Source organism: Pan paniscus, chromosome 13 (genome assembly GCF_029289425.2).
Source record: "Pan paniscus chromosome 13, NHGRI_mPanPan1-v2.0_pri, whole genome shotgun sequence".
Classification (NCBI taxonomy): domain Eukaryota; kingdom Metazoa; phylum Chordata; class Mammalia; order Primates; family Hominidae; genus Pan; species Pan paniscus.
The window spans coordinates 136,373,466-136,400,261 of NC_073262.2; the positions used below are offsets into that span (position 1 = coordinate 136,373,466).

Genomic DNA, 26,796 nt, shown 5'->3' on the forward strand with positions numbered 1-26,796 from the left:
TGGCTGCCTGAAGAACTGTTTTTCTTAAAGTAGGCTTTATATCAGTCTTTTTCCTCGGCCACAGGAGGGAAGAGGGTGGTGGGAGTGAGTTTAGTCTGACCGGGGCTGAAGACATCCTGTTGTTTAGGACTGCGGTTCTCTAACGTTCCAGCCCCGGTGCCCAATTGCTTTTGTTCATGGGGATTATATCTATCATACGTACTGCATTAGAGATTAAAACAGAATTAAAAAGACATATTAATTGGGCAATTTAGTAAGAATAAACCCATGACCCAATAGCAAATCATATTTTTATTTAACTTTTATTGAGACAAAATGTAGTGAGAAGAGTGGCATCGTTTTACAGTTTTTGCATCTCTCTTTAGTACTTGGCTCTATAGAGAGGTGGATTCTCATGTCAGCTTCTGCATTCTATCTATTGTGATATTACACATCCCCCATGTAGCTTCTGGAAAACTCCACTGTACACTTGTGGGAGAATGACAATGAGAAAATCAAGTAACATTATTACGGAAATAGTTTTGACTTTGTAAAATTCTCCTGAAAAATTCTTGGGGATCCCTAGGATTTCCTGGCTCATACTTTGAGAATCGCTAGTCTAGCAGAGTAGTCCCTGGTATTCTGAAGGGATTAGTTTAGGACAACCCTCCTCTCCATACCAAAATCTAGATGCTCAAGCTCCTTTTATAAAATGGCACAGTATTTGTATATAACCTACCCATATCCTCCTTTAAACCTCTAGTCATCTCTTGATTACTTGTACCTAATAAATGTAAATGCTATGTAAATAGTTGTTTTACAGTATTGGTTTTTTATTTGTATTATTTGTACTGGTTTTTTTTCATTGCTGTTCCCCCCAAATATTTTCAATCTGCTGTTGGCTGAATCTGCAGATGTGAAGCCCAAGTATATGGAGGGTCAAATGTGCATGTTATTCACTTTTCTTGACTGCTAAAACAACCAGGGAGATCCTCTCAGACAAAAGGAAATACAGCACTATTTACTGTATCGAAACCATTAAGACTTGCAGGTCATGTGTATAGCACTGGGGATAAACGTGGGATGCAATGATTATTTCCACTAGAACTGCTATATCATGACGATGAATTTTGGGGGGACTTTTTTTGAGATCTGAGTTCTCTTCACCTCCTTATTCTCTTTTTGACACTGGATTCTTTTCTTTGATAAATTGTGAGGCAATACACTAGTAAAGGTCACTCAGTTCTAAGGGGAAAATGATTAACCAAAGAACATTCTAAGAGTTCCTATAGGGTATTAGGTCTAATGGGGATGTGTTATGTCACCAGAACAAACTTCTAAGTTTATATAGCCTCTAGTGACATAACCTGAGACCCGGACTTGGCACTTGGTAAGCACGCAATGAACAGTCATAGAAAGCTGGCCGAGGGTAGAGTTCAGTGTGAACAAAGCAATTTGGGAACATCAAAGCAAGTTTGGAGAACAACAAGTGATCCAGAATGGCTGGAGGGTAAGAGGCAGAGGGAGGGGGCAAGCAGAAGGGCTGGAGAGGAGGAATGAGCTTAGACAGGGGGGCTGGGGTCTATCCCAGAGTTTTGAGAGCAAGGCAGAGGACTCTGAATTTTCTTCTGTGCCCAGGAAGCTGCTGACCAAGGTTCCAGAAGTGTTGGTGGGGTGGGGTTTTTCAGGGAGCAGCTGAGGCAGTGATTCAGAAGGGACAGCTGGGGGTTGGGCAACTGGGGGACTGGGGCCCTGAAATGGGACCATGACAGCTGGCTCTGAGAGACAGTGGTAGAAACATCCAGATTCAGCACTTACTTGCTGGCTTGGATGCAGGGTCTAGAACGAAAAGAGAAGAGGAGTCACTTCTATACAGAAACATGTCCAGAGTGCTTACTGTCTGCAAAACCGTGGACTGGCACCTGAGTGATAGCAGGATCCAAAGCCAAAATCTTGCCTGTAAGGAATATATGTATAGGATATAGCTATACTCTGATAGCAAGGACACATATGCAAACTGCTAAAAGATACAAGGCAGAACAGAACAAAATGCTGTGGGGATTCAAGGAAGGTGGCTTTGTTTCCTTTGGAGGGCCCTGTAGATGATCTACAGGGCAATGGACATGTTTATGTTGCTCCTTTAGTAACAAGTCCCTTCATTCTGATTTGATGAAAGGAGCTGGGAGTGTGTCCCATGGTGGCCTATTAACTTATGTCTTCAGCTTAAAAAGAAAGTACCTTCAAAAGGGTTCCAGAAACACTTTCCATGGACATGTCACTCTTTAGTAGCCCCCAAAGCAAGACCATCATATTGCTGCCCTGCTGTGTGATTTCTTAGCCCCTAGAGCACCACACCCTGTAATTGCCTAGTTGTGAGTTTGTCTCTGTTCACCGGACCCCTCCTTTCAGGCAAGGACCATTTCTAACTTGGCTTTCTGTCCCTAGTTCCTAGCATAGTAGGTAGGGCTCACACGTTCCATAAATATTTGGTGGATAAGGGAATTAGCAATGGATTCTGCTTTGGTTCCAAAGCAGAGATTAATTGGATTGCTTAGTAGTAATTCATGAGCGTGAATGTGGATTGCCTACTATTGCCTACCACTATTGGGGACCTCTCAGACCTCAGCTGCAGCCTGATAAACGTGGTTAACAGAGAAGTAGGAGGCTGTGACATGAAATGGGTTTCCACAGGCCTTTGTTGGGAATTGGATGAGAAACAAGAGCTTGAACTTGGATGTTCCCCAGAGCGAGTGCAGGGTCAGATGAGTTTTTCAAGATAGGAGTGATCAGTCTTTCCCAAAGTGGGACCCATAATGAAAGACAATGATTGGTTAATCGGTAATAATTAACTAGGAGGAGAGCACTCTATCTTCCAATTACATGATGATTTGCTAAGTGGCTCAGTGACAAGGTAATTAAGATGAAGAAAACAAATGTAGGAGGCACAGCGTGGGGTGGACAGTCAGCCATCCGTGTCTTCTGCTGAGATGGCCACAGGACCCCAGGTTCCCCTGCTGCAGCTGGCCACAGGAGTGCTACTCCTTCTCAGTGTCCAGCCCTGGGCTGAGAGTGGGAAGGTGCTGGTGGTACCCATCGATGGCAGCCACTGGCTCAGCATGCGGGAGGCCGTGCGGGAGCTCCATGCCAGAGGCCACCAGGCGGTGGTCCTCACCCCAGAGGTGAATATGCACATCAAAGAGGAGAAATTTTTCACCCTGACAACTTATGCCATTTCATGGACCCAGGATGAATTTGATCGCCTTGTGCTGGGCCACACTCAACTGTACTTTGAAACAGAACATTTTCTGAAGACATTTTCTAAAAGTATGGCAATTTTGAAAAATTCGTCTTTGGTCCTTCATAGGTCTTGTGTGGAGCTACTGCATAATGAGGCCCTGATCAGGCACCTGAATGCTACTTCCTTCGATGTGGTTTTAATAGACCCCATTTATCTCTGCGGGGCAGTGCTGGCTAAGTACCTGTCGATTCCTGCTGTTTTTTTCTTAAGGAACATTCCATGTGATTTAGACTTTAAGGGCACACAGTGTCCAAATCCTTACTCCTATATTCCTAAGTTACTAACAACCAATTCAGACCACATGACATTCCTGCAAAGGGTCAAGAACATGCTCTACCCTCTGGCCTTGTCCTACCTTTGCCATGCTCTTTCTGCTCCTTATGCAAGCCTTGCCTCTGAGCTTTTTCAGAGGGAGGTGTCAGTGGTGGATCTTCTCAGCCATGCATCTGTGTGGCTGTTCCGATGGGACTTTGTGATGGAATACCCCAGGCCGATCATGCCCAACATGGTCTTCATTGGGGGCATCAACTGTGCCAACAGGAAGCCACTATCTCAGGTCGGTGTTCGTGCCTTCATCCAATCAATGTTCCAGGCAAAACAGTTTTTAAAAATTGTATTTACTTACAATGGCTTCCATATCTACTTATCTTTCTGGTGCTTTTATTTCTGCTTGTCGTAATAGCCTTCAGTGAGATAAACTGTTAAGGGGTCTCTAGTAGCGTATTTCAGGTTTTAAATGGTCAATGAGAGGAAGAAGAGGCAGACATGAATGTTTATCAAAGGGTGGACTAGGACTGATGTGACTCATGGAGACTGTTCGTTTGTAAAGGCACCATCTTCATGGTTGTGCATGTCCTTCATTGGGAAGGAGCAGGGACACTACATTGAGACTTGACCCATCCTGGATTTTTTGTTTGCATAATTTTCAGGGGAAAGATGATGCAACAGCAAATTACAATTGTTAATGTGATAATTTTTAGTGGTCCCGTCTTGCGAATGATAGAGAGGTGACCACAGGAGACCTAAGCACTCACAGGAAGTAGAAGTGTTAAAGAGGTTGACTCAGTTCAGTGGAAGTAGAGCAACAAACGTGGGATATATGTCTGTGATTATAGAATTACACACTGAGTTCAGTTTCCAGAGAGGGATCTGTGCTGACAAAAGATTTTTCTGGTCAGGATTTGGGGTCTGGTGCATGATGTGGGGACATCTCAGAGTTCGGAAGGCATAGTTTTGGTTGCAGGTCAATTGGGTCTTCTACTTGGAATGCTGAAATTATCAAGAAATTGTGGAAGGGTCTAGGGAGGAGATAAAACTGTGAGCGTATAAGCCCAGTTAAGCTGGGGACGGTGATGAATGGACATGTGTCCAAGAAGGGAAGTGTTTCTCAGGTGAAGCTGAACATATCACCAAACCCACCCTATCCCACTCCAAGTTTCTATAGTGGGATCTACTTCTTTACCAACAATTTCAAAGGCAGCTTTCTTTAATCCAGAATATTTGGGGTTCATTGATGTGGTACTCTGGGACCTGAATATTGTTTCTTATTCCTTGGTGTGCCATGTATTTCATGAGAGAATTCAGCCTTTTTATGTCATATTCACTGAATGCGTATGAACTTCCATGACTTGATCCTTTTGTATTTTTATTTCTGTACTTCTTTTTATTAACATAGGTATTATTGCCAAACACTCTAAGCTTCATTTTTTAAAATCAAACCACATGATTTTTTTATTGGTGATTTTCCCCCTTATGCAGTGTAGTTATTCAATTATAAAATATGTGTTTATTAGATTTGTAACAATGTTGAAAAGCGGGATGGCATTTAAATAGTGACTCTTGCCCTTTTCTTCCAGTTTTTCAATGTGAACATATTCTCTAGTGTTAACTACATTGCTCAAAACTTCACTGTCATCTCAGTGGAGCAGAACGAATTGGGAACTGTGGCACAGATCACTCTTGCTATGCCCCTTAGAGAATTAGAGAACACTAGCAAGGCTAATTTTCGAGTGTGGTAAAGAACAGGCTAATGTATTCAATAGTGAGGCCACTGACTCTGTCTCAACATGAAGTCACACTAGATTTATCATGATTTGGCTCTGTATCCCCCACCAAATCTCATCTTGAATTGTAATCCCCATAGTCCCCACGTGTCAAGGACAGGATCTGGTGGGAGGTGATTGGATCATGGGGGCAGTTTCGCACCTGCTGCTCTCATCATAGTGAGTGAGTTCTTATGAGATCTGATGGTTTTATAAGGGGCCATTGTCCCTTCACTTGCAAGCTCTTCCTCTTTCTCTCTTTCATGTAAGACATGTCTTTGCCTCTCTCTCACTTTCTGCCAGGATTATAAGTTTCCTGAGGCTCCCCCCTCCAACCACCTGGAACTGTGAGTCAATTAAAGCTCTCTCCTTTATGAGTTACCCAGTCTTGGGTATGTCTTTATAGCAGTGTGAGAATGGACTAATATATTAAATTGGTGCCATGGAGACTGGAGTACTGCTATAAAGATACTTGAAAATGTGGAAGTGACTTTGGAACTGGGTAACAGGCAGAGGTTGGAACAGTTTGGAGAGCTCAGAAGAAGACAGGAAGATGTGGGAAAGTTTGGAACTTCCTAGAGACTTGTTGAATGGTTTTGACCAAAATGCTGATAATGTTGTGGACAATGAAGTCCAGGCTGAATCTCAGATGGAGATGAGGAACTTATTGGGAACTGGAACAAAGGTCACCCTTGCTATGCTTTAGCAAAGAGACTGGTGGCATTTTGCCCCTGCCTTAGAGATCTGTGGAACTTTGAACTTGAGAGAGATGATCTGAAATTGGAACTTATGTTTAAAAGGGAAGCAGAGCATAAAAGTTTGGAAAATTTGCAGCCTGACCATGTGGTAGAAAAGAAAAACCCATTTTATGGGGAGAAATTCAAACCAGCTGCAGAAATACTGGCTATAGAAATTTGCATAAGTGAGGAGAAGCCAAATGTTAATTGCCAAGACAATGGGGAAAATGGCTTCAGTGCACATCAGAGACCTTTGCAGAAGACCCTCCCATCACAGGCCTGGAGGCCTAGGAAGGAAAAATTGTTTTGTGGGCTGGGTCCATGCTCCCCCTGCTGTGTGCAGCCTCAGGACTTGGTGCCCTGTGTCCCAGTGGCTCCAGCCATGGCTAAAAGAGGCCAAGGTAGAGCTCAGGCCATTGCTTCAGAGGGTGCAAACCTCAAGCCTTGGCAGCATCGATGTAGTGTTGGGCCTGTGGGTACACAGAAGATAAGAATTTAGGTTTGGGAACCTCCACATAAATTTGAGAGGATGTAAGGAAATGCTTGGATGTCCAGGAAGAAGTTTGCTGCATGGATGGAGCCCTTATAGAGAACCTCTGCTAGAGAAGGGTGGTAAAGAAATGTGAGGTTGGAACCCCCACACAGAGTCTCCACTGGGGCACTGCCTAGTGGAGTTGTGAGAAGGCGGCCACCATCCTCCAGAATCCCGAATAGTAGATCCAATAGCTTGCACTGTGTGCCTGGAAAAGACACAGACACTCAATGCCAGCCTCTGAAGGCAGCCAGGAGGAGGGCTTTACCCTGCAAGCCACAGTGTCCAAGTTGCCTGAGACTGTGGGAGCCCACTTCTGGCATCAGCATGACCTAGATATGAGACATGAAGTTAAAGGAGATAATTTTGGAGCTTTAAGATTTAATGACTGCCCTGCCTGGTTTTGGACTTGCATGGGGCCTGTAGCCCCCTTTTTTTGGCCAGTTTCTCCCATTTGGAATGGGAATATTTACCCAATTTCTGTACCCCCATTGTGTCTTGGAAGTTACTAACTTTTGATTTTACAGGCTCATAGGGGGAAGGGACTTGCCTTGTCTCAGATAAGACTTTGGACTATGGACTTTTGAGCTAGTGCTGAAATGAGTTAAGACTTTGGAAGATTGTTGGGAAGGCACGATTGGTTTTGAAATGTGAAAAGACATGAGATTTGGGAGGGGCCAGAGGGCAGAATGATATGGTTTGACTCTGTGTTTCCACCCAAATCTCATCTCAAATTGTAATCTCCATAATTCCCATGTGTTAAGGATGGGACCTGGTGGGAGGTGATTGGATCATGTGTGCAGTTTCCCCCTTGCTGTTCTCATCCTACTGAGTGAATTCTAATGAGAGCTGATGGTTTTATAAGGGGCTCTTCCTCCTTCACTCACAAGTGAACTCTTCCTCTCTGTTTCTCTCTTGCTTGCTGCCATGTGAGACATGACTTTGCTTATCTCTCACCTTCTGTCATGATTGTAAGTTTCCTGAGGCCTCCCCAGCCATGTGGAACTGAGTCATTTAAACCTTTGTCTTTTATAAATTACCCCGTCTTGGGTATGTCTTTATAGCAGTGTGAGAACAGACTAATACAAGATTGGTGGTGATTGAAGTTATACTGAAAGGGTTTAAAGGAGAGTCTGAGAAAAGGAAATGAATCTGCATTTATTGAGAAAGTTGATGAGAAAGTGGAATTAGAAATTCCTAGAAAGGTAAGCTGTTGTGTGAATGATTTCCCAAGATGGGGAAGTCTCTCTACCTGTTTGGAGACAGAAAGTAGAATCAGAGGAGAAGAAGATGATGGACAGAAAGGATCATTCCCTCTTCTAGATGCTTTCCAGTGTGTGATGTAAGCTGAACTAAAATCAGCTGTGTTGAACTCCAGCCAGAAAAAATATCTGGCATTTTGGTTTTTTGGACCCTACGGCGATGGTCACAGGACTCCAGGTCTCTTGGGGCTCACAGGGTCATGCCTTTCCTTGCCTGGTGTGCTTGGTGAGAAGGAACAAGTGTTTCCATGGAGGAAATTCATTTTAGGGGTCTCAAGAGGGTCATCTTTGCAACAGAGGAAATGCCCCTTTTTCCATTCTGAAAACCTGATTTATCGAACCCTTTTATAAAAGATGAATACCCACATATAGGCCTCTAGCAGTGTTATGTTTTTGAGATGAGACATTTTAAAAAGCGATTTTTGAATTCTAAAAATTCTTTAAATAAAATGCTCTTGCTGGGACAACATAGTGGGTCAACATCATTCCCATCTCTACAAGATTAAAAAAAAAAAAAACATTAGCTAGGTGTGGTAGCTGTTGTCTCAGTTACTGGGAATGCTGAGGAGGAAGGATCACTTGAGCCCAGAAATTCATGTTTACTAGTGAGGTATGATCTTGCCTAGGCAACAGCTACAGAGAGAGACCCTGTCTCTAAAACAAACAAACAAACAATAACCAAACAAGCTTTACACTTCTGTAGAAGGAACACTTCCCATTTATGACATCAGTAATCTAGGATATATCAAAATTTGAACTTTGTGTTAGCTTTCAACTGTTAAAACTAGCCAGCGTTGTTACAGATCCACCTCTGAGTGACACTGGTACGCCACTCTTTGCTGACCACTGAACAATGGGATTTATGTAACCAATTGTGTAGATACAAACCCACTCATTCTATCCTACCCAGAGTGGTGATTTACAACACAAAAAACTACCATGAAACTGTTCCCATGCCTTCCTCCCACCTCAAAACTCCTTTTATTCCTGAACGGCTCCATAAGCAAACCCATCCCCAGCAAACTACTCAGTGAGTATCTTCACATATGTAAGTTCCCTTATCCGGATCACTAAAAAATGAACTCATTTTTCAAAAGCCCTGACAGTCTGTCTTATTCTGATACTTCTTGTATAGTTATTATTTAAGAAGCAACTACCCAGGCACCTTGGGCATGTTGATTTCAGAGTTCAGTGTGAGACCCCGTGTGCCCCTGTGGGATGGTGCCAGCTGACTGCCATTTTCCTGCTGTTTATTACTTGGGTGCCATTCCATGCAGATTGTCACAGTATTTGTTGGTTAATGACGTGTTCAGGCCATGATTTTTCTGTAAAAAAATTACCAGCATGCTGCTCTTAATTTTTTTCAGCCTGTCTAGTTGTTGCCCTTTTGCTCTCATGCAAACTTTTCCTCAGAGGTGACCCTAGAAGATGGGACCCTTTGTGATGGACTACCCCAAGGCAATATGCCCCAAAAGGTCTTCATTTGGGGCATAACCCGTGCCAACACAAAGGTACTTTCTCAATTGTGTGTATGGTGCCTCACCCAAACAATATTACAGATGCACTTGGCTTTCATCAACCTAATTTGATATGCCCCAAGCACAGCAATAGGATAGTTTTGCGTGGCCCTTTGGAAACGCTTTTTTTTACATTTCCAGGACCTACCATAGTTGGAGAACCACGTTAGGGCTGAAGACAGTCCTAGTATATCATTGACCAACCACATAACCCCAAGGTCTGTCCTCAGCCTTCAGAAGGAACATGCTTCTTACACCGATTTCAGCTCAGTGATATGGGATTCAAATGTCTGACCTCCAAAATATTAAGAGAATAACGTGTGTTGTTTTAAGCCACCAAGTTTGGGTAATTTGTTACAGCCATGATAGGAAACGAATGCATCCACTTTGCCAGGTTTACCTGCTTTTATAAAGCCTGGGTTTAACCTTTTATCTAAATAATGGTCAACTCTTCCTACATCACGAGCATTTATGTGCAATTAAAAGCCATCATTAAATTAAGCCAGAGTATTAATATATTCATAGATTTCACCACCACACAGTAAAACATTGAAGTCAAATGATTTAGAGCAAACCACCTGGCTCACACTTTCCCAACGGAAAAAGGTAAGGCTCAAAGTGCTGAGATGAACATTCTGTCCTAGCACTAGGAAATAATCATTGTCTGCCTCAGGCTTAAGTTTAATAAATAGCAAATTGCATACAGATATTTACAATGATCGAAAGACAAACAGAGGTCCTATCCGTGTAGTCCCAACAATAAAGACAGGCATTGGCATAAAGTGTTTATAAATTCTTGGGTACAGTTGTTCTGAAAGTAAAGTTCACTTTCAATCCTAAAAAAAGTCCGCTATTCCTCCAGATGTGCTTAAAGTCAAATGTGGACTGGAATTACTTGGTGTCAATGCGGAGTAACTGCTCTTTGCTATTTATTAGGAAGGACATTAACTCAACTCTCCATCTTCCTCCACTTCCACCCTTTCTTGGCCATTCTCAATGATTCTCTTGGTGGTGATTTTTTTGCCATCAACTATTTCAGTGGAAGTCGACATGGACTTGAAGCTGCCTATCCCATCACTACCGTAGGACATGCAGAAGGAAGAAAGGCCCCCACTTCCCAGGGAGCCAAAGGAACGAAATCCTGTATCAAAAGAAGAAAAACCACCCTCAAAAGCTGGAAATTCACTGAAGGCAGAGAAAAGGGGTGCAGACCCTCTGCTTCTGCTTCCCAGGGAGTTCCTCTGACCCCCCAAAATATTCTCCAGCGGGTTTCCCAAGAGGTCAAAGGAGAATGGGTCCCGGCCGCCAAAGAACTCCCTGAAGACCTCGGCGGGGTCGCGGAAGCTGAAGACGTACTCGAAGGGGTCCTCGAAGGGCCTGCCGCCTGCGCAGCCGCCCTCCGCCCTCGCCTCGCCATAGCGGTCATAGATATCGCGTTTCTAGGCGTCCGACAACACCTCGTAGGCCTCAGCCACCTGCTTGAATCTTCTCTCCGCTTCCTCCCTGTCCTCGGGGTTTTTGTCGGGGTGCCACTTAAGCGCCAGCTTGCGGTACACCTTCTTGATACCCTCGGACGAGGCCTATCGGGGTACGCCCAGCACCTCGTAGTAGTCCACCATGCTGGATGGCCAGAACGGCCCACCAGGCACTGGCACAGCGAGCGGCAAGGCTGCCAGCACCCAGGCGCAGGCCCGAGTGCTCGGCGACCTGGGCCGCCTGGAGGGACGCCCCTTATGACGCAGCCACATCTCATTGGCCGAAGCCTATGAGCGCCTCGCATCCCAGGATGCAGTGCTCCTGGGACTGGCTCTGCTTTCTGTGAGGCTCTGTGAGGCTCCAAGACCAGGCCCCGCCCACTCCGGCCCCCAACCAGCCATGGTCTCCAAAAAGGATGGGAAAAAGAGGTTGGGGAAAAGAGAGGGCCTTGACTTTGGCTGCCTGAAGAACTGTTTTTCTTAAAGTAGGCTTTATATCAGTCTTTTTCCTCGGCCACAGGAGGGAAGAGGGTGGTGGGAGTGAGTTTAGTCTGACCGGGGCTGAAGACATCCTGTTGTTTAGGACTGCGGTTCTCTAACGTTCCAGCCCCGGTGCCCAATTGCTTTTGTTCATGGGGATTATATCTATCATACGTACTGCATTAGAGATTAAAACAGAATTAAAAAGACATATTAATTGGGCAATTTAGTAAGAATAAACCCATGACCCAATAGCAAATCATATTTTTATTTAACTTTTATTGAGACAAAATGTAGTGAGAAGAGTGGCATCGTTTTACAGTTTTTGCATCTCTCTTTAGTACTTGGCTCTATAGAGAGGTGGATTCTCATGTCAGCTTCTGCATTCTATCTATTGTGATATTACACATCCCCCATGTAGCTTCTGGAAAACTCCACTGTACACTTGTGGGAGAATGACAATGAGAAAATCAAGTAACATTATTACGGAAATAGTTTTGACTTTGCAAAATTCTCCTGAAAAATTCTTGGGGATCCCTAGGATTTCCTGGCTCATACTTTGAGAATCGCTAGTCTAGCAGAGTAGTCCCTGGTATTCTGAAGGGATTAGTTTAGGACAACCCTCCTCTCCATACCAAAATCTAGATGCTCAAGCTCCTTTTATAAAATGGCACAGTATTTGTATATAACCTACCCATATCCTCCTTTAAACCTCTAGTCATCTCTTGATTACTTGTACCTAATAAATGTAAATGCTATGTAAATAGTTGTTTTACAGTATTGGTTTTTTATTTGTATTATTTGTACTGGTTTTTTTCATTGCTGTTCCCCCCAAATATTTTCAATCTGCTGTTGGCTGAATCTGCAGATGTGAAGCCCAAGTATATGGAGGGTCAAATGTGCATGTTATTCACTTTTCTTGACTGCTAAAACAACCAGGGAGATCCTCTCAGACAAAAGGAAATACAGCACTATTTACTGTATCGAAACCATTAAGACTTGCAGGCCATGTGTATAGCACTGGGGATAAACGTGGGATGCAATGATTATTTCCACTAGAACTGCTATATCATGACGATGAATTTTGGGGGGACTTTTTTTGAGATCTGAGTTCTCTTCACCTCCTTATTCTCTTTTTGACACTGGATTCTTTTCTTTGATAAATTGTGAGGCAATACACTAGTAAAGGTCACTCAGTTCTAAGGGGAAAATGATTAACCAAAGAACATTCTAAGAGTTCCTATAGGGTATTAGGTCTAATGGGGATGTGTTATGTCACCAGAACAAACTTCTAAGTTTATATAGCCTCTAGTGACATAACCTGAGACCCGGACTTGGCACTTGGTAAGCACGCAATGAACAGTCATAGAAAGCTGGCCGAGGGTAGAGTTCAGTGTGAACAAAGCAATTTGGGAACATCAAAGCAAGTTTGGAGAACAACAAGTGATCCAGAATGGCTGGAGGGTAAGAGGCAGAGGGAGGGGGCAAGCAGAAGGGCTGGAGAGGAGGAATGAGCTTAGACAGGGGGGCTGGGGTCTATCCCAGAGTTTTGAGAGCAAGGCAGAGGACTCTGAATTTTCTTCTGTGCCCAGGAAGCTGCTGACCAAGGTTCCAGAAGTGTTGGTGGGGTGGGGTTTTTCAGGGAGCAGCTGAGGCAGTGATTCAGAAGGGACAGCTGGGGGTTGGGCAACTGGGGGACTGGGGCCCTGAAATGGGACCATGACAGCTGGCTCTGAGAGACAGTGGTAGAAACATCCAGATTCAGCACTTACTTGCTGGCTTGGATGCAGGGTCTAGAACGAAAAGAGAAGAGGAGTCACTTCTATACAGAAACATGTCCAGAGTGCTTACTGTCTGCAAAACCGTGGACTGGCACCTGAGTGATAGCAGGATCCAAAGCCAAAATCTTGCCTGTAAGGAATATATGTATAGGATATAGCTATACTCTGATAGCAAGGACACATATGCAAACTGCTAAAAGATACAAGGCAGAACAGAACAAAATGCTGTGGGGATTCAAGGAAGGTGGCTTTGTTTCCTTTGGAGGGCCCTGTAGATGATCTACAGGGCAATGGACATGTTTATGTTGCTCCTTTAGTAACAAGTCCCTTCATTCTGATTTGATGAAAGGAGCTGGGAGTGTGTCCCATGGTGGCCTATTAACTTATGTCTTCAGCTTAAAAAGAAAGTACCTTCAAAAGGGTTCCAGAAACACTTTCCATGGACATGTCACTCTTTAGTAGCCCCCAAAGCAAGACCATCATATTGCTGCCCTGCTGTGTGATTTCTTAGCCCCTAGAGCACCACACCCTGTAATTGCCTAGTTGTGAGTTTGTCTCTGTTCACCGGACCCCTCCTTTCAGGCAAGGACCATTTCTAACTTGGCTTTCTGTCCCTAGTTCCTAGCATAGTAGGTAGGGCTCACACGTTCCATAAATATTTGGTGGATAAGGGAATTAGCAATGGATTCTGCTTTGGTTCCAAAGCAGAGATTAATTGGATTGCTTAGTAGTAATTCATGAGCGTGAATGTGGATTGCCTACTATTGCCTACCACTATTGGGGACCTCTCAGACCTCAGCTGCAGCCTGATAAACGTGGTTAACAGAGAAGTAGGAGGCTGTGACATGAAATGGGTTTCCACAGGCCTTTGTTGGGAATTGGATGAGAAACAAGAGCTTGAACTTGGATGTTCCCCAGAGCGAGTGCAGGGTCAGATGAGTTTTTCAAGATAGGAGTGATCAGTCTTTCCCAAAGTGGGACCCATAATGAAAGACAATGATTGGTTAATCGGTAATAATTAACTAGGAGGAGAGCACTCTATCTTCCAATTACATGATGATTTGCTAAGTGGCTCAGTGACAAGGTAATTAAGATGAAGAAAACAAATGTAGGAGGCACAGCGTGGGGTGGACAGTCAGCTGTCCGTGTCTTCTGCTGAGATGGCCACAGGACCCCAGGTTCCCCTGCTGCAGCTGGCCACAGGAGTGCTACTCCTTCTCAGTGTCCAGCCCTGGGCTGAGAGTGGGAAGGTGCTGGTGGTACCCATCGATGGCAGCCACTGGCTCAGCATGCGGGAGGCCGTGCGGGAGCTCCATGCCAGAGGCCACCAGGCGGTGGTCCTCACCCCAGAGGTGAATATGCACATCAAAGAGGAGAAATTTTTCACCCTGACAACTTATGCCATTTCATGGACCCAGGATGAATTTGATCGCCTTGTGCTGGGCCACACTCAACTGTACTTTGAAACAGAACATTTTCTGAAGACATTTTCTAAAAGTATGGCAATTTTGAAAAATTCGTCTTTGGTCCTTCATAGGTCTTGTGTGGAGCTACTGCATAATGAGGCCCTGATCAGGCACCTGAATGCTACTTCCTTCGATGTGGTTTTAATAGACCCCATTTATCTCTGCGGGGCAGTGCTGGCTAAGTACCTGTCGATTCCTGCTGTTTTTTTCTTAAGGAACATTCCATGTGATTTAGACTTTAAGGGCACACAGTGTCCAAATCCTTACTCCTATATTCCTAAGTTACTAACGACCAATTCAGACCACATGACATTCCTGCAAAGGGTCAAGAACATGCTCTACCCTCTGGCCTTGTCCTACCTTTGCCATGCTCTTTCTGCTCCTTATGCAAGCCTTGCCTCTGAGCTTTTTCAGAGGGAGGTGTCAGTGGTGGATCTTCTCAGCCATGCATCTGTGTGGCTGTTCCGATGGGACTTTGTGATGGAATACCCCAGGCCGATCATGCCCAACATGGTCTTCATTGGGGGCATCAACTGTGCCAACAGGAGGCCACTATCTCAGGTCGGTGTTCGTGCCTTCATCCAATCAATGTTCCAGGCAAAACAGTTTTTAAAAATTGTATTTACTTACAATGGCTTCCATATCTACTTATCTTTCTGGTGCTTTTATTTCTGCTTGTCGTAATAGCCTTCAGTGAGATAAACTGTTAAGGGGTCTCTAGTAGCGTATTTCAGGTTTTAAATGGTCAATGAGAGGAAGAAGAGGCAGACATGAATGTTTATCAAAGGGTGGACTAGGACTGATGTGACTCATGGAGACTGTTCGTTTGTAAAGGCACCATCTTCATGGTTGTGCATGTCCTTCATTGGGAAGGAGCAGGGACACTACATTGAGACTTGACCCATCCTGGATTTTTTGTTTGCATAATTTTCAGGGGAAAGATGATGCAACAGCAAATTACAATTGTTAATGTGATAATTTTTAGTGGTCCCGTCTTGCGAATGATAGAGAGGTGACCACAGGAGACCTAAGCACTCACAGGAAGTAGAAGTGTTAAAGAGGTTGACTCAGTTCAGTGGAAGTAGAGCAACAAACGTGGGATATATGTCTGTGATTATAGAATTACACACTGAGTTCAGTTTCCAGAGAGGGATCTGTGCTGACAAAAGATTTTTCTGGTCAGGATTTGGGGTCTGGTGCATGATGTGGGGACATCTCAGAGTTCGGAAGGCATAGTTTTGGTTGCAGGTCAATTGGGTCTTCTACTTGGAATGCTGAAATTATCAAGAAATTGTGGAAGGGTCTAGGGAGGAGATAAAACTGTGAGCGTATAAGCCCAGTTAAGCTGGGGACGGTGATGAATGGACATGTGTCCAAGAAGGGAAGTGTTTCTCAGGTGAAGCTGAACATATCACCAAACCCACCCTATCCCACTCCAAGTTTCTATAGTGGGATCTACTTCTTTACCAACAATTTCAAAGGCAGCTTTCTTTAATCCAGAATATTTGGGGTTCATTGATGTGGTACTCTGGGACCTGAATATTGTTTCTTATTCCTTGGTGTGCCATGTATTTCATGAGAGAATTCAGCCTTTTTATGTCATATTCACTGAATGCGTATGAACTTCCATGACTTGATCCTTTTGTATTTTTATTTCTGTACTTCTTTTTATTAACATAGGTATTATTGCCAAACACTCTAAGCTTCATTTTTTAAAATCAAACCACATGATTTTTTTGTTGGTGATTTTCCCCCTTATGCAGTGTAGTTATTCAATTATAAAATATGTGTTTATTAGATTTGTAACAATGTTGAAAAGCGGGATGGCATTTAAATAGTGACTCTTGCCCTTTTCTTCCAGTTTTTCAATGTGAACATATTCTCTAGTGTTAACTACATTGCTCAAAACTTCACTGTCATCTCAGTGGAGCAGAACGAATTGGGAACTGTGGCACAGATCACTCTTGCTATGCCCCTTAGAGAATTAGAGAACACTAGCAAGGCTAATTTTCGAGTGTGGTAAAGAACAGGCTAATGTATTCAATAGTGAGGCCACTGACTCTGTCTCAACATGAAGTCACACTAGATTTATCATGATTTGGCTCTGTATCCCCCACCAAATCTCATCTTGAATTGTAATCCCCATAGTCCCCACGTGTCAAGGACAGGATCTGGTGGGAGGTGATTGGATCATGGGGGCAGTTTCGCACCTGCTGCTCTCATCATAGTGAGTGAGTTCTTATGAGATCTGATGGTTTTATAAGGGGCCATTGTCCCTTCACTTGCAAGCTCTTCCTCTTTCTCTCTTTCATGTAAGACATGTCTTTGCCTCTCTCTCACTTTCTGCCAGGATTATAAGTTTCCTGAGGCTCCCCCCTCCAACCACCTGGAACTGTGAGTCAATTAAAGCTCTCTCCTTTATGAGTTACCCAGTCTTGGGTATGTCTTTATAGCAGTGTGAGAATGGACTAATATATTAAATTGGTGCCATGGAGACTGGAGTACTGCTATAAAGATACTTGAAAATGTGGAAGTGACTTTGGAACTGGGTAACAGGCAGAGGTTGGAACAGTTTGGAGAGCTCAGAAGAAGACAGGAAGATGTGGGAAAGTTTGGAACTTCCTAGAGACTTGTTGAATGGTTTTGACCAAAATGCTGATAATGTTGTGGACAATGAAGTCCAGGCTGAGTCTCAGATGGAGATGAGGAACTTATTGGGAACTGGAACAAAGGTCACCCTTGCTATGCTTTAGCAAAGAGACTGGTGGCATTTTGCCCCTGCCTTAGAGATCTGTGGAACTTTGAACTTGAGAGAGATGATCTGAAATTGGAACTTATGTTTAAAAGGGAAGCAGAGCATAAAAGTTTGGAAAATTTGCAGCCTGACCATGTGGTAGAAAAGAAAAACCCATTTTATGGGGAGAAATTCAAACCAGCTGCAGAAATACTGGCTATAGAAATTTGCATAAGTGAGGAGAAGCCAAATGTTAATTGCCAAGACAATGGGGAAAATGGCTTCAGTGCACATCAGAGACCTTTGCAGAAGACCCTCCCATCACAGGCCTGGAGGCCTAGGAAGGAAAAATTGTTTTGTGGGCTGGGTCCATGCTCCCCCTGCTGTGTGCAGCCTCAGGACTTGGTGCCCTGTGTCCCAGTGGCTCCAGCCATGGCTAAAAGAGGCCAAGGTAGAGCTCAGGCCATTGCTTCAGAGGGTGCAAACCTCAAGCCTTGGCAGCATCGATGTAGTGTTGGGCCTGTGGGTACACAGAAGATAAGAATTTAGGTTTGGGAACCTCCACATAAATTTGAGAGGATGTAAGGAAATGCTTGGATGTCCAGGAAGAAGTTTGCTGCATGGATGGAGCCCTTATAGAGAACCTCTGCTAGAGAAGGGTGGTAAAGAAATGTGAGGTTGGAACCCCCACACAGAGTCTCCACTGGGGCACTGCCTAGTGGAGTTGTGAGAAGGCGGCCACCATCCTCCAGAATCCCGAATAGTAGATCCAATAGCTTGCACTGTGTGCCTGGAAAAGACACAGACACTCAATGCCAGCCTCTGAAGGCAGCCAGGAGGAGGGCTTTACCCTGCAAGCCACAGTGTCCAAGTTGCCTGAGACTGTGGGAGCCCACTTCTGGCATCAGCATGACCTAGATATGAGACATGAAGTTAAAGGAGATAATTTTGGAGCTTTAAGATTTAATGACTGCCCTGCCTGGTTTTGGACTTGCATGGGGCCTGTAGCCCCCTTTTTTGGCCAGTTTCTCCCATTTGGAATGGGAATATTTACCCAATTTCTGTACCCCCATTGTGTCTTGGAAGTTACTAACTTTTGATTTTACAGGCTCATAGGGGGAAGGGACTTGCCTTGTCTCAGATAAGACTTTGGACTATGGACTTTTGAGCTAGTGCTGAAATGAGTTAAGACTTTGGAAGATTGTTGGGAAGGCACGATTGGTTTTGAAATGTGAAAAGACATGAGATTTGGGAGGGGCCAGAGGGCAGAATGATATGGTTTGACTCTGTGTTTCCACCCAAATCTCATCTCAAATTGTAATCTCCATAATTCCCATGTGTTAAGGATGGGACCTGGTGGGAGGTGATTGGATCATGTGTGCAGTTTCCCCCTTGCTGTTCTCATCCTACTGAGTGAATTCTAATGAGAGCTGATGGTTTTATAAGGGGCTCTTCCTCCTTCACTCACAAGTGAACTCTTCCTCTCTGTTTCTCTCTTGCTTGCTGCCATGTGAGACATGACTTTGCTTATCTCTCACCTTCTGTCATGATTGTAAGTTTCCTGAGGCCTCCCCAGCCATGTGGAACTGAGTCATTTAAACCTTTGTCTTTTATAAATTACCCCGTCTTGGGTATGTCTTTATAGCAGTGTGAGAACAGACTAATACAAGATTGGTGGTGATTGAAGTTATACTGAAAGGGTTTAAAGGAGAGTCTGAGAAAAGGAAATGAATCTGCATTTATTGAGAAAGTTGATGAGAAAGTGGAATTAGAAATTCCTAGAAAGGTAAGCTGTTGTGTGAATGATTTCCCAAGATGGGGAAGTCTCTCTACCTGTTTGGAGACAGAAAGTAGAATCAGAGGAGAAGAAGATGATGGACAGAAAGGATCATTCCCTCTTCTAGATGCTTTCCAGTGTGTGATGTAAGCTGAACTAAAATCAGCTGTGTTGAACTCCAGCCAGAAAAAATATCTGGCATTTTGGTTTTTTGGACCCTACGGCGATGGTCACAGGACTCCAGGTCTCTTGGGGCTCACAGGGTCATGCCTTTCCTTGCCTGGTGTGCTTGGTGAGAAGGAACAAGTGTTTCCATGGAGGAAATTCATTTTAGGGGTCTCAAGAGGGTCATCTTTGCAACAGAGGAAATGCCCCTTTTTCCATTCTGAAAACCTGATTTATCGAACCCTTTTATAAAAGATGAATACCCACATATAGGCCTCTAGCAGTGTTATGTTTTTGAGATGAGACATTTTAAAAAGCGATTTTTGAATTCTAAAAATTCTTTAAATAAAATGCTCTTGCTGGGACAACATAGTGGGTCAACATCATTCCCATCTCTACAAGATTTAAAAAAAAAAACATTAGCTAGGTGTGGTAGCTGTTGTCTCAGTTACTGGGAATGCTGAGGAGGAAGGATCACTTGAGCCCAGAAATTCATGTTTACTAGTGAGGTATGATCTTGCCTAGGCAACAGCTACAGAGAGAGACCCTGTCTCTAAAACAAACAAACAAACAATAACCAAACAAGCTTTACACTTCTGTAGAAGGAACACTTCCCATTTATGACATCAGTAATCTAGGATATATCAAAATTTGAACTTTGTGTTAGCTTTCAACTGTTAAAACTAGCCAGCGTTGTTACAGATCCACCTCTGAGTGACACTGGTACGCCACTCTTTGCTGACCACTGAACAATGGGATTTATGTAACCAATTGTGTAGATACAAACCCACTCATTCTATCCTACCCAGAGTGGTGATTTACAACACAAAAAACTACCATGAAACTGTTCCCATGCCTTCCTCCCACCTCAAAACTCCTTTTATTCCTGAACGGCTCCATAAGCAAACCCATCCCCAGCAAACTACTCAGTGAGTATCTTCACATATGTAAGTTCCCTTATCCGGATCACTAAAAAATGAACTCATTTTTCAAAAGCCCTGACAGTCTGTCTTATTCTGATACTTCTTGTATAGTTATTATTTAAGAAACAACTACCCAGGCACCTTGGGCATGTTGATTTCAGAGTTCAGTGTGAGACCCCGTGTGCCCCTGTGGGATGGTGCCAGCTGACTGCCATTTTCCTGCTGTTTATTACTTGGGTGCCATTCCATGCAGATTGTCACAGTATTTGTTGGTTAATGACGTGTTCAGGCCATGATTTTTCTGTAAAAAAATTACCAGCATGCTGCTCTTAATTTTTTTCAGCCTGTCTAGTTGTTGCCCTTTTGCTCTCATGCAAACTTTTCCTCAGAGGTGACCCTAGAAGATGGGACCCTTTGTGATGGACTACCCCAAGGCAATATGCCCCAAAAGGTCTTCATTTGGGGCATAACCCGTGCCAACACAAAGGTACTTTCTCAATTGTGTGTATGGTGCCTCACCCAAACAATATTACAGATGCACTTGGCTTTCATCAACCTAATTTGATATGCCCCAAGCACAGCAATAGGATAGTTTTGCGTGGCCCTTTGGAAACGCTTTTTTTTACATTTCCAGGACCTACCATAGTTGGAGAACCACGTTAGGGCTGAAGACAGTCCTAGTATATCATTGACCAACCACATAACCCCAAGGTCTGTCCTCAGCCTTCAGAAGGAACATGCTTCTTACACCGATTTCAGCTCAGTGATATGGGATTCAAATGTCTGACCTCCAAAATATTAAGAGAATAACGTGTGTTGTTTTAAGCCACCAAGTTTGGGTAATTTGTTACAGCCATGATAGGAAACGAATGCATCCACTTTGCCAGGTTTACCTGCTTTTATAAAGCCTGGGTTTAACCTTTTATCTAAATAATGGTCAACTCTTCCTACATCACGAGCATTTATGTGCAATTAAAAGCCATCATTAAATTAAGCCAGAGTATTAATATATTCATAGATTTCACCACCACACAGTAAAACATTGAAGTCAAATGATTTAGAGCAAACCACCTGGCTCACACTTTCCCAACGGAAAAAGGTAAGGCTCAAAGTGCTGAGATGAACATTCTGTCCTAGCACTAGGAAATAATCATTGTCTGCCTCAGGCTTAAGTTTAATAAATAGCAAATTGCATACAGATATTTACAATGATCGAAAGACAAACAGAGGTCCTATCCGTGTAGTCCCAACAATAAAGACAGGCATTGGCATAAAGTGTTTATAAATTCTTGGGTACAGTTGTTCTGAAAGTAAAGTTCACTTTCAATCCTAAAAAAAGTCCGCTATTCCTCCAGATGTGCTTAAAGTCAAATGTGGACTGGAATTACTTGGTGTCAATGCGGAGTAACTGCTCTTTGCTATTTATTAGGAAGGACTTTAACTCAACTCTCCATCTTCCTCCACTTCCACCCTTTCTTGGCCATTCTCAATGATTCTCTTGGTGGTGATTTTTTTGCCATCAACTATTTCAGTGGAAGTCGACATGGACTTGAAGCTGCCTATCCCATCACTACCGTAGGACATGCAGAAGGAAGAAAGGCCCCCACTTCCCAGGGAGCCAAAGGAACGAAATCCTGTATCAAAAGAAGAAAAACCACCCTCAAAAGCTGGAAATTCACTGAAGGCAGAGAAAAGGGGTGCAGACCCTCTGCTTCTGCTTCCCAGGGAGTTCCTCTGACCCCCCAAAATATTCTCCAGCGGGTTTCCCAAGAGGTCAAAGGAGAATGGGTCCCGGCCGCCAAAGAACTCCCTGAAGACCTCGGCGGGGTCACGGAAGCTGAAGACATACTCGAAGGGGTCCTCGAAGGGCCTGCCGCCTGCGCAGCCGCCCTCCGCCCTCGCCTCGCCATAGCGGTCATAGATATCGCGTTTCTAGGCGTCCGACAACACCTCGTAGGCCTCAGCCACCTGCTTGAATCTCCTCTCCGCTTCCTCCCTGTTCTCGGGGTTTTTGTCGGGGTGCCACTTAAGCGCCAGCTTGCGGTACGCCTTCTTGATGGCCTTGGATGAGGCCTATCGGGGTACGCCCAGCACCTCGTAGTAGTCCACCATGCTGGATGGCCAGAACGGCCCACCAGGCACTGGCGCAGCGAGCGGCAAGGCTGCCAGCACCCAGGCGCAGGCCCGAGTGCTCGGCGACCTGGGCCGCCTGGAGGGCCGCCCCTTATGACGCAGCCACATCTCATTGGCCGAAGCCTATGAGCGCCTCGCATCCCAGGATGCAGTGCTCCTGGGACTGGCTCTGCTTTCTGTGAGGCTCTGTGAGGCTCCAAGACCAGGCCCCGCCCACTCCGGCCCCCAACCAGCCATGGTCTCCAAAAAGGATGGGAAAAAGAGGTTGGGGAAAAGAGAGGGCCTTGACTTTGGCTGCCTGAAGAACTGTTTTTCTTAAAGTAGGCTTTATATCAGTCTTTTTCCTCGGCCACAGGAGGGAAGAGGGTGGTGGGAGTGAGTTTAGTCTGACCGGGGCTGAAGACATCCTGTTGTTTAGGACTGCGGTTCTCTAACGTTCCAGCCCCGGTGCCCAATTGCTTTTGTTCATGGGGATTATATCTATCATACGTACTGCATTAGAGATTAAAACAGAATTAAAAAGACATATTAATTGGGCAATTTAGTAAGAATAAACCCATGACCCAATAGCAAATCATATTTTTATTTAACTTTTATTGAGACAAAATGTAGTGAGAAGAGTGGCATCGTTTTACAGTTTTTGCATCTCTCTTTAGTACTTGGCTCTATAGAGAGGTGGATTCTCATGTCAGCTTCTGCATTCTATCTATTGTGATATTACACATCCCCCATGTAGCTTCTGGAAAACTCCACTGTACACTTGTGGGAGAATGACAATGAGAAAATCAAGTAACATTATTACGGAAATAGTTTTGACTTTGCAAAATTCTCCTGAAAAATTCTTGGGGATCCCTAGGATTTCCTGGCTCATACTTTGAGAATCGCTAGTCTAGCAGAGTAGTCCCTGGTATTCTGAAGGGATTAGTTTAGGACAACCCTCCTCTCCATACCAAAATCTAGATGCTCAAGCTCCTTTTATAAAATGGCACAGTATTTGTATATAACCTACCCATATCCTCCTTTAAACCTCTAGTCATCTCTTGATTACTTGTACCTAATAAATGTAAATGCTATGTAAATAGTTGTTTTACAGTATTGGTTTTTTATTTGTATTATTTGTACTGGTTTTTTTCATTGCTGTTCCCCCCAAATATTTTCAATCTGCTGTTGGCTGAATCTGCAGATGTGAAGCCCAAGTATATGGAGGGTCAAATGTGCATGTTATTCACTTTTCTTGACTGCTAAAACAACCAGGGAGATCCTCTCAGACAAAAGGAAATACAGCACTATTTACTGTATCGAAACCATTAAGACTTGCAGGCCATGTGTATAGCACTGGGGATAAACGTGGGATGCAATGATTATTTCCACTAGAACTGCTATATCATGACGATGAATTTTGGGGGGACTTTTTTTGAGATCTGAGTTCTCTTCACCTCCTTATTCTCTTTTTGACACTGGATTCTTTTCTTTGATAAATTGTGAGGCAATACACTAGTAAAGGTCACTCAGTTCTAAGGGGAAAATGATTAACCAAAGAACATTCTAAGAGTTCCTATAGGGTATTAGGTCTAATGGGGATGTGTTATGTCACCAGAACAAACTTCTAAGTTTATATAGCCTCTAGTGACATAACCTGAGACCCGGACTTGGCACTTGGTAAGCACACAATGAACAGACATAGAAAGCTGGCCGAGGGTAGAGTTCAGTGTGAACAAAGCAATTTGGGAACATCAAAGCAAGTTTGGAGAACAACAAGTGATCCAGAATGGCTGGAGGGTAAGAGGCAGAGGGAGGGGGCAAGCAGAAGGGCTGGAGAGGAGGAATGAGCTTAGACAGGGGGGCTGGGGTCTATCCCAGAGTTTTGAGAGCAAGGCAGAGGACTCTGAATTTTCTTCTGTGCCCAGGAAGCTGCTGACCAAGGTTCCAGAAGTGTTGGTGGGGTGGGGTTTTTCAGGGAGCAGCTGAGGCAGTGATTCAGAAGGGACAGCTGGGGGTTGGGCAACTGGGGGACTGGGGCCCTGAAATGGGACCATGACAGCTGGCTCTGAGAGACAGTGGTAGAAACATCCAGATTCAGCACTTACTTGCTGGCTTGGATGCAGGGTCTAGAACGAAAAGAGAAGAGGAGTCACTTCTATACAGAAACATGTCCAGAGTGCTTACTGTCTGCAAAACCGTGGACTGGCACCTGAGTGATAGCAGGATCCAAAGCCAAAATCTTGCCTGTAAGGAATATATGTATAGGATATAGCTATACTCTGATAGCAAGGACACATATGCAAACTGCTAAAAGATACAAGGCAGAACAGAACAAAATGCTGTGGGGATTCAAGGAAGGTGGCTTTGTTTCCTTTGGAGGGCCCTGTAGATGATCTACAGGGCAATGGACATGTTTATGTTGCTCCTTTAGTAACAAGTCCCTTCATTCTGATTTGATGAAAGGAGCTGGGAGTGTGTCCCATGGTGGCCTATTAACTTATGTCTTCAGCTTAAAAAGAAAGTACCTTCAAAAGGGTTCCAGAAACACTTTCCATGGACATGTCACTCTTTAGTAGCCCCCAAAGCAAGACCATCATATTGCTGCCCTGCTGTGTGATTTCTTAGCCCCTAGAGCACCACACCCTGTAATTGCCTAGTTGTGAGTTTGTCTCTGTTCACCGGACCCCTCCTTTCAGGCAAGGACCATTTCTAACTTGGCTTTCTGTCCCTAGTTCCTAGCATAGTAGGTAGGGCTCACACGTTCCATAAATATTTGGTGGATAAGGGAATTAGCAATGGATTCTGCTTTGGTTCCAAAGCAGAGATTAATTGGATTGCTTAGTAGTAATTCATGAGCGTGAATGTGGATTGCCTACTATTGCCTACCACTATTGGGGACCTCTCAGACCTCAGCTGCAGCCTGATAAACGTGGTTAACAGAGAAGTAGGAGGCTGTGACATGAAATGGGTTTCCACAGGCCTTTGTTGGGAATTGGATGAGAAACAAGAGCTTGAACTTGGATGTTCCCCAGAGCGAGTGCAGGGTCAGATGAGTTTTTCAAGATAGGAGTGATCAGTCTTTCCCAAAGTGGGACCCATAATGAAAGACAATGATTGGTTAATCGGTAATAATTAACTAGGAGGAGAGCACTCTATCTTCCAATTACATGATGATTTGCTAAGTGGCTCAGTGACAAGGTAATTAAGATGAAGAAAACAAATGTAGGAGGCACAGCGTGGGGTGGACAGTCAGCTGTCCGTGTCTTCTGCTGAGATGGCCACAGGACCCCAGGTTCCCCTGCTGCAGCTGGCCACAGGAGTGCTACTCCTTCTCAGTGTCCAGCCCTGGGCTGAGAGTGGGAAGGTGCTGGTGGTACCCATCGATGGCAGCCACTGGCTCAGCATGCGGGAGGCCGTGCGGGAGCTCCATGCCAGAGGCCACCAGGCGGTGGTCCTCACCCCAGAGGTGAATATGCACATCAAAGAGGAGAAATTTTTCACCCTGACAACTTATGCCATTTCATGGACCCAGGATGAATTTGATCGCCTTGTGCTGGGCCACACTCAACTGTACTTTGAAACAGAACATTTTCTGAAGACATTTTCTAAAAGTATGGCAATTTTGAAAAATTCGTCTTTGGTCCTTCATAGGTCTTGTGTGGAGCTACTGCATAATGAGGCCCTGATCAGGCACCTGAATGCTACTTCCTTCGATGTGGTTTTAATAGACCCCATTTATCTCTGCGGGGCAGTGCTGGCTAAGTACCTGTCGATTCCTGCTGTTTTTTTCTTAAGGAACATTCCATGTGATTTAGACTTTAAGGGCACACAGTGTCCAAATCCTTACTCCTATATTCCTAAGTTACTAACGACCAATTCAGACCACATGACATTCCTGCAAAGGGTCAAGAACATGCTCTACCCTCTGGCCTTGTCCTACCTTTGCCATGCTCTTTCTGCTCCTTATGCAAGCCTTGCCTCTGAGCTTTTTCAGAGGGAGGTGTCAGTGGTGGATCTTCTCAGCCATGCATCTGTGTGGCTGTTCCGATGGGACTTTGTGATGGAATACCCCAGGCCGATCATGCCCAACATGGTCTTCATTGGGGGCATCAACTGTGCCAACAGGAAGCCACTATCTCAGGTCGGTGTTCGTGCCTTCATCCAATCAATGTTCCAGGCAAAACAGTTTTTAAAAATTGTATTTACTTACAATGGCTTCCATATCTACTTATCTTTCTGGTGCTTTTATTTCTGCTTGTCGTAATAGCCTTCAGTGAGATAAACTGTTAAGGGGTCTCTAGTAGCGTATTTCAGGTTTTAAATGGTCAATGAGAGGAAGAAGAGGCAGACATGAATGTTTATCAAAGGGTGGACTAGGACTGATGTGACTCATGGAGACTGTTCGTTTGTAAAGGCACCATCTTCATGGTTGTGCATGTCCTTCATTGGGAAGGAGCAGGGACACTACATTGAGACTTGACCCATCCTGGATTTTTTGTTTGCATAATTTTCA

At 44.3% G+C, this 26,796-nt stretch overlaps 3 protein-coding genes and 2 pseudogenes across 6 annotated transcripts in view; 3 read left to right on the top strand and 2 right to left on the bottom strand.

Annotated features, from left to right (window-relative positions):
* The window catches only part of LOC100975751 (UDP-glucuronosyltransferase 1A1), a 140,355-nt gene that overhangs the window by 88,753 nt on the left and 24,806 nt on the right, over positions 1-26,796 (top strand). Inside the window, exon 1 of one of the 4 annotated variants that reach the window (XM_008965704.5) lies at positions 25,558-26,424. The exons of the other annotated variants lie outside the window; for them this stretch is intronic. Coding sequence (XP_008963952.2) covers positions 25,558-26,424 — 867 coding nt within the window. Of the gene's footprint in view, positions 1-25,557; positions 26,425-26,796 lie in introns of those variants that run through there. 4 annotated transcript variants of the gene reach the window in all.
* LOC117979277 (UDP-glucuronosyltransferase 1A3-like) lies at positions 2,967-5,295 on the top strand. Its single transcript, XM_034953832.2, has 2 exons — positions 2,967-3,833; positions 5,134-5,295. Exons 1-2 carry the CDS (start codon positions 2,967-2,969, stop codon positions 5,293-5,295), a joined length of 1,029 nt encoding a protein of 342 aa, XP_034809723.2.
* Positions 10,259-10,986, bottom strand: LOC117979488 (dnaJ homolog subfamily B member 3-like; annotated as a pseudogene).
* LOC129397348 (UDP-glucuronosyltransferase 1A3-like) lies at positions 14,264-16,592 on the top strand. The gene is made up of 2 exons (XM_055109422.1): positions 14,264-15,130; positions 16,431-16,592. The coding sequence occupies exons 1-2, from the start codon at positions 14,264-14,266 to the stop codon at positions 16,590-16,592; spliced, it is 1,029 nt and encodes a 342-aa protein (XP_054965397.1).
* LOC129397318 (dnaJ homolog subfamily B member 3-like) lies at positions 21,553-22,280 on the bottom strand (annotated as a pseudogene).